Raw genomic sequence first — 16219 nt, forward strand, 5'->3', positions numbered from 1 at the left:
ATCATCCGTATTATTGCTGAGGAGAGAAGTAGGTTTGCTCACTTGCATATTTTAATGGTTTGACCAGGAGATATTTTTTCATTACACGGGTTTCAAAGCCCCCTTATCTTCTGGAAGAGATAAACAATTTTTGTCACACTTAGTGCCATGCATTTTTAACCAGTTGTTGTTTCCCCTGCTCTGCACACAAGAGGCTGAATGTTCAAAGGCATCAGTGCTGCAAACGCTCCTGCAGCCCTGCATTATTATTGCTGTAACCCCCACCGAGGGCCTGCCAGTCTGACACTCTGCAGAGCCCTTAAATCCAGCTGCCACACCAGGAGCAGCCACTTTCTTCTGCTTTTAATTTAGAGAAATGGAAAACCAAATGTACCTACACACTCTCATCTCTAATTTGATATCAAAGGTTTAACATGCAGATATTCTAAACAGGCAGGAAGTTGCTCATGACTTCTCTAACCTGTGCCTTAGAATGTACATAAGAATTTACAACAGAGGGGAAACAGATCAAATAATGTTAACCCCACACTTCCACAGACCCGAATGAAATAAATTTGCCTTTCTAATTTAGTTTGTGATAATTGCACTGAGTACTGTGCTATTCTTCTACCCCCTCTCCCTACCACAGCAGTTATAAACCATCAGTTAGAGAGCAATACAAACCCAGGGTCTGTAGAACCTGAGAATTCATTCTGTAGCCTCTCAGAGTTCAGACCTGGTTTACTGCATGAAAAAGTCTGATTGTTTACTGCATGAAAAAGTTACAAAACCACAACACTCATCTGGGTTTCAATTTCTTCCTATTATATTGTTCTAAAAAACTTTCCAAAGTAGTACACTAATAAGGAGTCCAACACAGTAAACAAGTGAGATAAATAGTTCTCATGCTTAATCATTGATTTCTACTGCAGATGGAAGTGAGAGGACAAAATCAATTGAGTAGCCTGGCTCTAAGTTTAGGAACATGTTTGATAAGTGCTCACACACAATTTTATGTGTAAATATCATTTTTCCACACGCATGTGTAGACACTGCTAAGGTAACTAATCAAGGCATATCTGTGACAGTTTAGGCTACCTGAACATCCATCCTAAAAATTACTTTTAATAACTTCACATGACCTCCTGATTGGGATTTTTTTCTCATCCTTCTCCATCTCTCCAACACTCTAAACAAGAGCTCTCCAAGAAAACACAGCCTGTAGAATTTCTCTCAATTAAATTTAGTTCTCCACAGAACCATCATATATAACACACATGCAGACCTATGCAAAAGGGATTCTCTTCTAGAGTTACAATTTCCCCTTTTTTTTTTTGTTTTTTGAGCAAAGCTAACTTTTCACAACCCAGTCAGTTGCAAAGTTGCCTCTCATTGTTATAAAATTAAAAACCATGTCCCAGATTTTAACCAAAAGGTGGCAGCCTTCCATCCACTATCTCTGTGCTTTGGATATCAGTTCTCTAGAACTGATCATAAGGAAAACAACATTTTTTAAACCTTAAAACTTTTTATTTTTATTTTATATTTTAACTTTTAAACTGCTTGTCTAGCTTGGTAGAAACCATTCTGCTTGCTTAATCCAATAAGGTTTTCAGAATTAAGCATGTCTGCAAAATGACATGACCCTTTGTAGTTTAAGATGTCTGTCTTTCTTTTTAAATTCTGTCAGAGGAAGACTTTGCCTAAAAAGACCACAGTAACTTTTAAAAGATCTGAGCTGCTAAAAAGAGAGAGAAAAATCTCTAGAGGTGGAATAAATATATTATTAGATCATAAAATCTGTTTCCCAACAGAACATGAAATATATCCTATGGAGAAGATTCTGAATTAATGCCATTGTTGCTAAAAATGAAAAGAAAGACCAGGGCCAACAATAGCTATAGATTACACAGGTTTTAGTAGCTATAAACATGCACTCTGTGAATATATATCAGCTACAGTCTTCTCTATCAAAACATTATTTAACTCCCTTAACAGTTATCTAAACCAAATGCAGCATTTCATAGTACCTGATACTTGGAATATGGAAATCACTGTCAGATAAAACAAGGGCTGCATACATGGAAGGGGCAGATTTTTTAGTAGAGCAATGATACAGAAATATTAATGTGAGATGAAACTTTAACTGGTCTCATCTTTCACAAATGCCCTTTAAGGGAACATTTTGACATTTTTTAGCCCTTCCAATTTCTCAGTTTTTCACACTGCTGCTTGCTGGGGAGCTGCAGTGCACAGAGCCAACACCACTGTGAGTGCTGGAGCAGGCACCCCCAGAGCTCCCCCAGTGCTCCCAAGGATAGGTCAGAGGGAGCCCAGTGTTGTGTGATGGAATGAAGATGTGCTTGTCAACAGGAAGGGTAAGAATTGTACTATCAATCAAATGTGGATCATCATGAATTACAGTATCATTAGGCAGAAAGGCAGAAGATCTCTCTCTCTCTGAGAAGCTGCCGAGGGGATTATACTGCACAAGTGCTTGGCAGCAAAGACTGGGCACAGTCAGTGCTCTCATGTCACTGCTTCATTTTGTCCTGCCATGGGCTCACCTTTGGAAAGACTCTGTGGATATAGAATGGCTACTAACACGAAAAACATATTTTTGCTGATTCCAGACTTCATCCTCTTTTGCTACAAAAATCTCAATTGATTGATAGTAGGCATGGACAAAACCCCAATGCTAATGAGGCTGCAGACTCAGTAAATGCTGTGCAGGGAATAAGGAAATGAAGATTATGAATTTTCCTAGAAAACATTCTTAACACTTATTGACCTGAAGCATCCACTATGGGTTTTGTTTTGTTTTAAAAGGAATGTAACATCACAGAAGTAAAGACTAAAGTAAACACTAAAAGGGATCATTAATTTTTGAAGTTCCTACAAATTTTAGTACATCTTATAGAACATACCAGAGTTTCCAAAGGCACATTCATCCTTTAATAGTGCCCTTTTTAAAGGGCATTTTAATATTGCTCCTGAAATATTGGTTATCTGTTAATTAACCTAGTCTGGAATTCAGTTGAGAGGTACTGAAATATTTTCCTTTAATCTAATAAAATATTTGTCCTGGGCCAAATTCTGGTCCCAGTGAAGTTATCTTGGTGCTATGAGCTTCTCTGAAAAAAAGGTTCAGTATCTACACAATAAGTTTTGTTTTAAAAATGTATTTTATGATTTGTAGTTTTATACTGACCAGGTGGAAATGACAGACATATATGAACTAACTGAATTGTTGTAAAATGAAGAGGGGTTGGAGATCACACAGGTTAGGAAGGGTACACAAATTAATTCTGTGAATTCAGTAAATGATTGGGAAAAATACATTTTTAGCACTGAATGACTCTTGCTCATAGATGTAATTCTTAGAAAAAGAATATATTTTGGGGAAAAAATTCCCCCCATTAGCAGTTGGATTGAAAAATCCTTTAGGATAAGATTATGTATTTCTTATCCAAGCACTCCATAACAATCACAAAGCATATTCTGTTATCCTTCCATGATTTATGTTTCTGTAATGCTAATAACTAAATATTGTACTAACAGAAGAGTTTTCTATTAAAGTTTATTCATCAGACCATTGAGCTAGAAAATAATTGGTTAAAACTAAACTTTAAAATGAAGACTTGAAAAGACAGCCCTTGAGATAATACTCAGAAGGAGACTGAATTATCTTAAATGTTCACTTAATAGTGCACAATCTTTGACTTGCATGGATTTTTTTTCATACTGGTATGATCCTGAAAGCCATCTGCTTTACAGAATAAATTCCATCACTGGTAAATACACAGCACACACCTCTGTAGCCTGTGGAGAAAGTTTTTCTAACTGATGCTATTATTTCATCATTAGGTTTTCCTTTTTATAGCTCTTTCTTCTTCCAACAGTAGCTATGGCAATAATCAGAAGCAGGAAATTTGCAGTATGTGGGATAATAAAGGGGAACATCTCCAAAGCCCAAAGGGAAGCTGAGTCTCCCTGGCTCAAGAACATATTAGTTTGATGTATTATGTCTCAAATTTCAGACTCCAGTTTTGCAAAACCATATACATAAATCGACCCCTCTAGGTACACCAAATAAAAACCTGTTCTTATAAGCTGTTTACATAAATAAGCATGGGAAGAATATGCAATTACAAAAGTAAATTCATCAAAACATTCTCCCTAATGACTCATAAATTATTCTTATGCATCTATAGGGTGAGCCTGGAGAAGCTGGTAACCCTGGACCTCCTGGAGAATCTGGAACAGCTGTGAGTATTTGGTTGTTGTCTTATCATTAACATTTATTATGGTGAACTGTGGTATCTGGCAGGGCTTTGGTAAGCATTTCCTCAGATCACTTCTGCACTTGTGTACTTTTTCTTTGAATTTTCAGCTGAGAACTTTTACCTTTAAAATGACATTTGTTTCCGTATAATCATAGCCATATCTTGTACTAACAGAGGATGGAGACTTCCCAAAACAATGCCTATTTTTCCTTTCCTAAGTATTAACTTTGGCTTGCACGTTTCTCTTTCTGGAAACAGTTCACTGATGAAATCTGGGTGCAGAATTCAGCACTTGACCTAAGAGATCCTTATTTCCCACTCACATGCCACCATTTATTGAGGAAATTGATAAATTTCTATTGTCTGAAAAATCAGTTTGCCATTGTGATCTTTTTGGCCATTCCATTTCCAGATGGCATTTTTGTCTTCATGTGTTTTCCACAGGGTCCAAAAGGTGAAAGGGGAGAAAAAGGTGAAGCTGGTCCACCTGGAGCAGCCGGACCACCAGGTGCTAAAGGACCTCCAGGTGATGATGGGCCTAAGGGTAACCCAGTAAGTGAGCTTCATAATTCTAACCCAAACCACTGTGAAGCATTGCTGAATACAATCTGTGAATACAGAACCATAGCATTTCCTGCAAGTGCACTACGTTCATTGTATGCTTCATAAAAGATTTCTGATGAGTGCTACCTGCTTGGCAATGGACAACACATTCTGCTTTTTCCCCTGATCTATCTAGGGCCCAGTTGGTTTTCCTGGAGATCCTGGTCCCCCTGGGGAACCTGGTCCAGCTGTAAGTATACCTTAAAAACAGTTTTAGGTCTTAGTCTTAGTTTTGTACTTCATTCTAGTTGACCCTCTCTCTTTCTTGTCTGGGCATGAACTCTTGCCTGTAAGATCCTTTACTTTTCATGCATTTCTCAAGGCTTAGAAATGTTAAGAAATCTTTAAAATTTTTGAAAAATAATGACCTTGGGAAAATGCTCTATGGAAAAATAGTGTTCTTATATTCATATATGAAAGATAAGGGCCTAAATTAGCTGAATTTTTAATTTTGTTTATTTTTCTTGAATTCTGTAGGGTCAGGATGGTGTTGGTGGAGAGAAGGGTGAAGATGGTGATCCTGGTCAACCTGTAAGATTTTTCTCTCCTTTTATTTCACCTGCATAATCTCTCTGATGATAAGAAAGTATCTTTTGCCAAATCAGTGGCTTCTATGCAGTCACACTCTTAAAAATATTTTCAGAGTGGACACTTTCTCTGTTATACTGAAAAAAACCCATTTATTTCATTGAAGCGGTAGAACTGCCCATATTATAGTAACACAATGAAGGAAGAGCTCAATTTCCTTTAGAAGTAGTCATGTGTTAAAGGATTTCTGCTGGAGCTGCTGAGGAGCACTAAAAATAGACCAGTTCTGAGCATAAGAAAGAAATGCTGCAGCCAAATAATCTTCATTAGCTGAACTAACGAAATTAAGCCAAGAGCTTAAGCAGTACCTGAGCAATACCCATATTAAGCATCAAAGCTCTATTTCTGTAGATTCTGTCCTTGATGGGGCTAACACATGGCAGATGTCCATGGCATTTAATACAGATGAGAACTTCATCCTTTATTCCTGCTGTGATTTTAATTTTCTGTTGCAGGGTCCACCAGGTCCTTCAGGTGAAGCTGGCCCACCTGGTCCTCCTGGGAAAAGAGTAAGGAATATCTCATCTTCTCTTGTACACTTCTCCTTCTGAGACACTGTGTCCTTGAGAATTTCAGCTACTTGTTTCATGCTGGGACACTCCTATCTGACATTTGTCATTTCTTTTAAGTAATGTTATAAGAGAAATGAAAAAATAGAAACAACAGAGAAAGCTCTTTAACATGGGTTATAAGAACATAAGAACAAAAAAATACATAGGGAAGAATGCATTGCTTACCTATAAAGGTGATTTTTCTTTTCACTTAAGAAGTCAGCGTCTACTGAATCAGTCTGCTAACAGGAGTGAGTTGGTATGACAGTAATAGCAGACACATCTTTAGGCACATGTCTGCTATCAGGGAGCAGGAAGAATGTGTCTGTTTTGGTGTCTTTAGTCTTGGAAATAAAATAATTTCAATGCAGCTACTGTGCAAAACTATATCATCTTCTCTGTATACAAGATTAACAGGCAGGCATTTCTTTAACTTATGAAGCTATTCCATTTCTAAAGCTTTTGAAGGTTCACAGGGTTTACAAATATACCTAATCAAACCCAGTAAATAATGTTGCAGTCACAGAACTATAGTAGATGCATCAACCCTTAGGTCTGCTTCAGAGAGCAATTAGATGCAGTTTTTCCACTTTAAAAAACAGAAGTGGCATTATTAAATGTGAACTGATAATTATTTAACAAAATATTTTAAATTGCTTGGTTTAATGGGCTTGAGTGGAATGACATGCCTAATTGGTTTTATTTATTTTGTACAGTAATCTATTTGCTCCACCAACATGCAAAGTATTTATAATTCTTTAAATTATTATGGTCACGTTAGCAACCTTATTCTAAAACTGAAATATGGCTCAACTGAATATTAGCAATTATTATATCTGCTTGACATCAAATTAAAACTTCCTGCTTTATTATACAAAAAGGCAATAGCTCACTCCTCAGAGACAGGCTATATTCTATCTGATTGTACCTAGACAAAAAATCAATTTCAAAGCACAGATTCCATGTTACCTGTGATTTGACACATTTCCAATTTAGGGAAAATGCATGGCTAAATATTTCAATATAGTCCCTATCTGAATTATGGAGAAAACATTTTTAGAATCAGATTCTACATTACTTGAGCACCAGAATATTTCAAACTTGTAGGGAATCTGTATTATATTAATATTATACTAGAGAGTAACAGTGAAAGACAGAAAGTTTCATACTTACCTGAAAAAAATGCTTTTCATTAGTTTTTATCACTTGTATGATAGAATCAATTTCAAGAAAAAGCCCTAACAAGAGTCTTAATTTGGATTGAGAAGGACACACAGTTTCAGTAGTAATATTGCTGTCTGTGAAGTGCAGCTCTGGCTACACTACTAGAAAGCAAAATTCCACTCCATTTTTTGGTTTTCAGTCTCCAAAATAATGGGCTGGCAGAGCTCAGAATCCATGCTTTTAATTAAAGGCTCTTGAAATCCTCAACAGTAGGCTCCTATTTATTTTGTTATACATTTTCATTCCCCTCTTCCATTCCATTTTGTAACTGACCTGACCTCAATTTTACTGCCTAGTCTTCTAAAATCATGTTTATTACCAGCTGTCAGAGTTTTGAGCAGTCTCTGTCTGGTTACAGAGTTTAAAAGTTTCCCCATCTCTCCCTGGGAAGCAAATTCTAGTGAAAGACAAGGACATATATAGTTTTTCCTTTGTATCTAAGAAACTGATAAGCCAAAACCATAATCTAAAAAGGGTGACTTTTGTGACACAGTAATTGACAAAGTCTTGAGAAGTGATTTTTTTTAAAGTTTAATTAAACAGTAATTATTATTTTACGTATTCTGATTTCTTAAATTATCTCTGCATGTACCAGATCAGAAAAATATATGCTCAGAAGGCTTTATACATCAATGTAATTTAGCTGCAAGTAATAGTATTAATTGTGGCTGCTTATCTAGAACTAGAGATACAGACTGAACCCCACTGCAGTTATGTTGTTATTATTATTTTTCTGAAACTTAATCCCTTGCTCTTACTTTTGAGTCTCCTTTTTGGTTTGCCATACAGTACTGGGTAACACTTCTAGTTTGAATTCATTGATTTCCATCTGGCAAATGTTAAAAGTAGCATGAGGAAAAGACACCATCAGAGACTATTTGTCCTTCAGATCAATATGCAGTCAGTGCAGATCAGCACAGAGAGCACTCCTTGCCTGCGTTCCCAGCCCTTCAGTGTGCCAGGCACTTGAGCTTTGGGATCTGCTGCTGGGCTGCTTTCCTGGGCAGTGACAATCAGATGTCCACATCACATACACACAAACCTTCATATACCAACCAAGTTTTAGAATTTAAAACTCAAGACTAAGATGTATTTTTGTTCTCAGCTGGAGGTCACACCATCTTTTTCCATTAAAAGATGTCAATACTGAAGCAAAGCCAGCAGTTTTGCAAACCAGAAGTTTATTTGGTTTGCTGCCTTTAAATACAATTTTGAATAACTCAGGAAAAAATAAAGTGTTTCTATGAAGGAGATTTTTTTTTCCATTTTGGCTACATCATGATGCTGGCTCAGCAGGGTGTACTCACCACTTAAAAATTAATTTCTCTCTTGATTTCAAATGCACAGAATACCTAACAATATGCGAAGTTCCTATCACACGGGCTAATGAAATGTGGTAATGGTTTTTCTGTGTTGGAAATCATGTTTTAAGCCAGATGACAGCTATAAACAACAACTGAAATTATTTTAATGAAATATGGAAGAACAGAGAAAAATATTCAATAGGTTCATGTAACAAAAGTTGAGAATGAGTTTGTTTCTGCATGATTGCTTTTGTCTTCTTGGTTGTTAAAACGTATCAGGCAGTATGTCCAAAATGGCAGTGCAGTGTTGATAAGACTCAGCATGGCAGCTGGGGTGATGAGGGGTAGAACCCTGCATTAATGTCCAGTACTGTGACCGAGGTCCCTTCTGTCAGCTCCAATTCCCCAGCCGCTCCCCCAGCGCAGTGGGAGGGGGGAATTGCAAGGAGCGCTCTGTGTCCGCAGCGGCCCCGGGGCAGCAGCTCCGTGCCTGGGGCAGCCCGGGCACTGCTGCTCATGCCAGGCACTGCACTGTACTTCAGCCAGCACAGGGGGCCTAGCCCTGCTAATTCATTCCAGCTGCAGCTTCATTTCCAGATTATTGAGAGACCATAATTCTCAAGTACAAACTACCACATTCAACCCTTTTCAGTCTCTTAGGGTGTGTTAGAATCCATACGGGAACTTCAGACAAGTAAAGAAAAGGGGCATATTAATTAATTAATGCAAGAAAAAAAGTCATGTTTCTAAAATTCTTCTTATTTTATTTATGTACCTGTTGATCTTTCTTATTATCACTGCAAACTGTAATCCACCCAACAAATTATAACCTACACAAAGGGTTACATACATCAGACATTATTAATTATTATTGGAACAGCGGGGATTTAAAATATTCTTCCTGTTTCAGTCAGCATTTGGCCCAGGGCATCTAAGCTTCTCTGTATTTTGAAGAAGTAAAGCTAAGTCCTTTACCCCTTACAGCTCTTAAAAATACCAAAGAAAAAAGCTGCTGATACCCACAACAAATGGTCAAAGTCCTCTTGTGGTTAATTCAATTCATTTGGCATTATCTTTGATGTAGTCTGAACTATCTCTGCTGGCCAAAAGGTCCATGCACTGCTGCAGATGTTCAGTGTCACCCTGGAGAAAGCTTAATTTCAGAAGCAAATGAATGATCTTAATATACTTCTATGTAAATAGCTATAAAATGAATATAAATTTCCAGGAATTAAAACCAGTGGAGTTGCTCAAGGTATGTGCCAAGGTAGCAGTGGATAGTGAAATATATCAGGCAATAAAAGGTTTGGGCTAAGTTCATCTCTAGTGTAAAAAATGGCTTTAGGTCAAATACTGATCCAAAGCCCTGAGCCCACAAAGCAAACAGGCAGATGCTTAACTGGAAGTACAGTTCTTACTGGTAAAATTTAATTTGTGTCCTGGTGCTTTACCTTTAAGGAGCCTGAATTGTTTTTCTATATGTTAAGAAGTCAAAAGCAGTAAATAAATGGAAGTGATTGAATTTTTCTAGTTGCTGATCTTCAGAACATTTTTTTTTACATAAAAATCTGCTTGTTGCATTAATGAACAGATGAGTCTTACATAGATTCACAAAATCACAGCATTTGAGCATAGTCACTTTTCTTTCATGTTCCTTTAAGCTGCTTATTGGTTGGCAAGAAATAGCTACTTGTAATAAAGACATTTCCCAGGCTAAAAATTAACCTTGTAGGAGAACAGTTGGTCCATTATCTTGAGTGTATCTTTTCTAAACTAAGCATTTAAGAGAACCATTTTCAGAAGAGTGCATTAAATTCTAGACACTGCTCCTGTTCATAACTGAAGCTATGAATATTAATTACCTGACCTAAAAATCAGCCCTTGATGTTCTGGAGGAGAAAAATGTCTTTTTATTTTTCACTTTCATATTTAGTGGATAATACGTCAAATTTTGGCTCTCCAAGTGTAATCAGGCCCCTTACTGAGCCCATCCCTGACGTAGAGAATAAAGAAGTATTTGCCACGCTGTGCACTGTAGAAAGAGAGGCCTTTTTGGAATCAGTGGATAAACTACAGTGAATAGATAGAATTCAATGCAAAGCAAGTTTAAAATTAATTGTTACTGTACATATAAATTAGTATTGCCTTTTTTCTTTTGTATACTGTTTTGTTGGGTTTTTGGGGGGGTTTTGGGGTTTTTTTGGTTTGGTTTGTTTTGTTTTTTTTAATATTCCCAAACAAATTAAATCGCATCATCTTTTAGATATTCTAAAAAACCAGAAAATTATATAGCAGAATAAGAGCTGTTTGGTAATTTTTAGCGTGTGAATAAAATGTCAAAAAAAGAAATTTAATGTTATTTTGTAAGTATTTGCTACTTATTAATATGGTGGAAATTGCACTTTCAGAATTTTTTTCACTGGTTATATTTGAAAAAACCTGAGATTATGAGCTCAGTGTCCATATTTTACAGGGACCTCCTGGAGCAACAGGTGCTGAAGGCAGACAAGGTGAAAAAGGTGCAAAGGTAAAGATTTTTTTTTGAAGCATCGAAATATAAACTATTTATAATTTAAAAGTCAATTGCTTATGATGCACTGAGTGTGGAACTTTTCAAAGATATAACAGGAACTGTGTAAAATTTAAATTCAGACCCAGAATTAGTAGCAATATGTAATGGAGAGGACCCAGCAGTGCAGGCCCAGCACAGCTCACCTGCAACAAGCAAGGGGAGCTTGCTCTGCTGGCACCACACCTCTCTGTGAAGCCAGAGACATTTTACTCAGGAAATCATCCTGTGCAGACCTCTGGCTTATAAAAGCACTTTGCTTCTTGTACATCCCTTCAGTGCCAAACTCAGCCCCTCTCTGACCTGGTCTGTTCTTTCCAGGGTGAACCTGGTGCAGAAGGGGCTCCTGGAAAAACAGGGCCAGTTGGGCCACAGGGACCTGCAGGGAAACCTGGCCCAGAGGGTCTCCGGGGCATTCCTGGCCCTGTGGTAAGTCATGGAGCACCTAAAATCTTAAATGTTGCATTTCCTCTATACACTCTGGTAAAGCCAGCTTTTTGTTTTTTCTAGGGAGAACAAGGTATGCCTGGAGCACCAGGTCAGGATGGCCCTCCTGGACCTCTGGTGAGCATCCTTTTCCCACATGTCCCTCACAGAAGCCTCCAAAAGCATCACTGAAAGATCCCTCTTCTAACATTTGAGAGCTTAAATAGTCTGTTAAAATTTGGAGCTGAGTATATTAATGACTATATACTTCCAATTACACAGACTTCCTGTCAGCTCAACAAGAACTTTTCAATGCATTGCTGCAACTTAATTTTGGATTTTAAGAAAGTAAAGTTGATATGTAAAAGTTTCTCAGGTTATATTTCCCTCCTTCCCCTCCCATCATCCACAAAAGATTGCTATCAGGAGAATATGAAGCCTTATTTGCAGTAGAGCACAACAAACTGCAGGTGAAAAGTCTAATTCTGCATTCCAAAGGCTTAAAAATTTCACATTTCATTCATGAATTATGCATTTGCCTATGCTTTTGCATCTGGTGATATCCTGAAGTGGAGAAGGAAAGCATAAGCACTGAATAATATTTTGTACATGAAATGTTACAGCATTTTTGAGTATGTGCCAGGTGGAAAAGGTCTCTTATCACTCCTATCCATAGCAGAAGTTGCCCACTGCTACCAGGAGAGCAGTGGTGAGGAGACACAGACTTGGTGTAGCAGCTCTACACCTCATGGACACATGTGCAGTGTGAGATTAACAGCCTCTGAAAAATTCATGTCTTTTGCACAGGCACATGCACTGCACATGGCCTGCATTTTTCACTCCATTATGTACAAATGACACAATTTGCATTGCCATTCTTATAAAATCTAAAGATTTCTCAAATCAAGAATTGAGTTGACCCTTTGTTCCATAGATTTCTACTCATACAACCTTTTATAGATTTCTAATTATAAAGTTATTTGAATACCACTGTAGCATCATTATGGCTTTTTAAACATACATTTCATCCTGGGCTCTAAATCATATCATCAATCACAACCATCAGCCACTGAATGTGTACTTTGATTTGAACTGCCTTCAATAACATTTCAAGAAAATGTGATTCAAGCAGGATGTTAAAACTTACTTTAACATTACTTCCCTTGCTTTATAAAGGGCCCACCTGGCTTGCCTGGACTGAAAGGAGACCCAGGTTCCAAAGGAGAGAAGGTATGCTTTGCTAATTAGTTGTGTCTTTGTAACTTCAGCCCAGTCTTAAACCTGTACAAAATTAGCAGAGAGAAGCAGCAGAGTTTTTATCAGCAAGGCATTGTACCATGCTATCAAACAGCTTCCACAGCCCTAAGAGTCATCATGAAGTTTTAAGCCATATCCTGGAAACAGCTAGAAAGAAACAGATTACTGCCTGTGTGGTAATCTATTGACCATGTGGTCCCTGCAATGAAAATCCCAAAGATAATGATATAAAGAGAACTGTCAGATTTACAAGAACAAAGCAAGTAGAAATTATGAGTATTGGCAATTTTTATTTTAAAAGAAAAATATAAATATTTAACAGCTATAATACTTTCTTTTGAAATAATGGATTGAGACATCTGGGTTAGCACTTTCCTATGGAGTCCCAACAATATATGGATTGCTTTTGTATCAGAGAAAAACCTGTAGAGAAAGAGGAGTGAATATGACTGTGCCTTGTGAACTGCAGGTTCTGTTTATCTGCTTGCATCAGCTGTTTATGCAGCCATAGCACATGTGGAACTCTGTGAGATGCTGATAGCAGCTACCTGTAAAAACTGGTATGAAATTTGTACCCAGAGTACTGGGATTTCTGTGATGGTTTCAGCAAGGACTGAACTTGGATCTTTCACTGAATAAGCAGTCACAACTTGCAAATAATCTGAAAGTTGGAAAGACCATCTAACAACAATAAATACGCTTTTAGTATAATTTGTTTTCAGGTTGATTATTGACAAGCAACAGTGGCAACATGTGAAAGGTCTAATTTATGTGTTTGCAAAGCACATTTACTTTAATGTATGTTAACTGTATTTTCTTAAATCTTGTTTAGGGACATCCTGGTTTGATTGGCCTGATTGGACCTCCAGGAGAACAGGGTGAAAAGGGTGATCGGGGTCTTCCTGGCCCACAGGGATCTCCTGGAGCCAAGGGGGATGCAGTGAGTACAACATATTTGTGTTCCATTCAAGTGCCATGTAAGAAGGAGTGTCTATTCCAGGCTTCCTTCTGAAAGCTGTTCTAAACACTTAACACTCAGAGTCTCCTGCAAGAGGTTAAAACTTTCTTCTCTTTGTACAAACACAGCAATATTAAACATCTTAAAATGAGGTTATAGAGTGTTTTTGGAAAATTAAGGAAACACATACACCCCAACATGCACACAGAACACGTTAGCAACAAGATAAAAGTAGCAGCAGCAATCTCATCACATTTTCTGATTGCATTACCCAAAGCAGCTCCCTCTCCTCTAGTTACTAAGCCACGTTTTTAGGGCACTATGTAAAATGTGAGGTTTCCAAGCCCATCTGAAGAGGAACACAGCTCTGACAATCCACTGCAGTCAGTGTAAGAACAACTACAAGCAACTCACATTGTCAGATCTAATATTTTAAACTTGCCAACTATTCTGGCCTCTAGCAAATGGCCTAACTCAAAACTCACCACAGCTGGACACTTCATGGAACTACTTTTTTATAGATACAATTTTTTAACACACTCCAGTATGTAGAATACTTCAGTTCTGTGCTTATTCTCTTATTCCTTTTTAGGGAATTTCTGGTCCTGCGGGTCCCCTTGGACCCCCTGGTCCACCTGGATTACCTGTAAGTAATTTCATCCAGCCCTCCTGTTCTATGCAGCCCCAAGCTGTGTGCAGTACACTCTAACCAGAGTTATATGTTCTTGCCCATAGGGTCCCCAGGGTCCCAAAGGTTCCAAAGGATCCAGTGTGAGTAACTCTCCTCTACACTTTCTCCTCTTTTCCTTAGCTTTCGTGTGTGTTATTTTTAAACCTTGTGTAACATGGTCAACACTGCACTCCTTTCATTGCTCTGTAGGGTCCTGCTGGTCAGAAGGGTGACAGTGGCTTACCTGGTCCACCTGGTCCTCCAGTAAGTAACAATTTTTATCTTGCATTACCCTGACATGATGAACCTGCTTTGACAAGGGTAGAAAACAACGTTTGGGAACTAAAATATGAATGATGGTTTGAAAATTCATTTTTCTGGAAACACAGATCCTCCAGGCACAGAAGTACGTATCTGCACTGAAAAAGCCAGAAGAAATTTAAAACAAATAAATAAAATAAACAAAAATAACACTCCAAAAAACCTCTATAACCAACCCAAACAAAGAAGCCCCTCATGCAATAATTATTTAATGCGTTATATTGAAGCACAGAAAAAAATTCTACGGGTTTCCCCTGCTGATACTCTTCTGTTTCCATATTTATTTTTAATATCATAACAAACTAAAATGAAGAGTCCAAACCTGAGTGAAGTTCTTAAATTTCTTGAAATTAAATATTGTTTCCTAGACCCCAAGTGGAATTTTCAACTTTTATCATAGGAAACATCCAGAGTTTTCAATTTTCATAGAATATGTCTGTGCTTGAGGGAATTTACAGGGATACAGAGGCAACTGTGAGTTCTGTGTGTCACTTGTGTGAGGGCAACACACTCATCCCCAAAATCAATGTAGTGAGAGGAGTTTAGAGCACAACAATGGTCTGGCCTTTTACAATCTTTTTTGGTTTTTTCTTCAAGTAAATCAAAGCACATAGGTATGAATCTAAAAGAAAAAAAAAAAGGTGAAATAAAGAAATAAATACCTTGAAGAAATTCTATTCAAAGCATCTCCAAGCCACATTCTGTGGTCCTTCTCTGCTGAAAAACTAACAGAAGATATAACTAGATATGTTGTTTTCCACTTAGGGCCCTCCAGGTGAGGTAATCCAGCCACTGCCAATCCAGTCAGCCAAGAAGACAAGAAGATCTCCTGACTATATGTTATCTGATGCTGGTGATAATATTCTGGATTATACTGATGGCATGGAGGAGATCTTTGGCTCTCTGAATTCCCTGAAACAAGACATTGAGCACATGAAGTTTCCCATGGGCACTCAGAATAACCCAGCCCGGACCTGCAAAGATCTGCAGCTCTGCCACCCCGACTTCCCAGACGGTGAGTTCACGGTGCACAGCAGGGCACACGGGGCTGAGCCTGGCTCTGCCAGGGCTCTTTGGCACCACTAATCCAGTGCTGAGACACGGCTCATACAGCTGCTCAACAAACACGGTCTCATTGAATCCATTTTTACAGGCATAAAAGTTTAAAAGTGTAAGACATGTTCTCTTGGTCAAAGCTCTTTAAATACATAACCTTATCTGTTTTTTGAGTTAAAACCTGTTAAAGTGATAAATAAAAAGCAGTTGTTGTCATGAAAGGTGGGCCTTGCATTTCCAGGATGATCAAAACAGGAGTGTGATGAAAGAGTGTAGTATAACAATATTTGTAGTGGGTGTAGTATAACGATGTTTCAGCATTGGTATTTTATGACTTTTATGTTCAATAATGATTCTCAAAAAGTTTACTAGTCTTTTAGCCCTGGAAGCAATAATTTTCTCTACTGCATCTGATTTTTTTCTAGAT

At 37.8% G+C, this 16219-nt stretch overlaps 1 protein-coding gene across 3 annotated transcripts in view; it reads left to right on the plus strand.

Annotated features, from left to right (window-relative positions):
* The window catches only part of COL11A1 (collagen type XI alpha 1 chain), a 125050-nt gene that overhangs the window by 102405 nt on the left and 6426 nt on the right, over nt 1-16219 (plus strand). For all 3 annotated transcript variants that reach the window (XM_058029854.1, XM_058029856.1, XM_058029855.1), the window contains 14 exons: nt 4194-4247; nt 4710-4817; nt 5005-5058; nt 5346-5399; nt 5912-5965; nt 11009-11062; nt 11426-11533; nt 11615-11668; nt 12707-12760; nt 13620-13727; nt 14338-14391; nt 14481-14516; nt 14626-14679; nt 15502-15751. In XM_058029854.1, coding sequence (XP_057885837.1) covers nt 4194-4247; nt 4710-4817; nt 5005-5058; nt 5346-5399; nt 5912-5965; nt 11009-11062; nt 11426-11533; nt 11615-11668; nt 12707-12760; nt 13620-13727; nt 14338-14391; nt 14481-14516; nt 14626-14679; nt 15502-15751 — 1096 coding nt within the window. The remainder of the gene's footprint in view (nt 1-4193; nt 4248-4709; nt 4818-5004; nt 5059-5345; nt 5400-5911; nt 5966-11008; nt 11063-11425; nt 11534-11614; nt 11669-12706; nt 12761-13619; nt 13728-14337; nt 14392-14480; nt 14517-14625; nt 14680-15501; nt 15752-16219) is intronic.

Source organism: Melospiza georgiana, chromosome 9 (genome assembly GCF_028018845.1).
Source record: "Melospiza georgiana isolate bMelGeo1 chromosome 9, bMelGeo1.pri, whole genome shotgun sequence".
Taxonomy (NCBI): domain Eukaryota; kingdom Metazoa; phylum Chordata; class Aves; order Passeriformes; family Passerellidae; genus Melospiza; species Melospiza georgiana.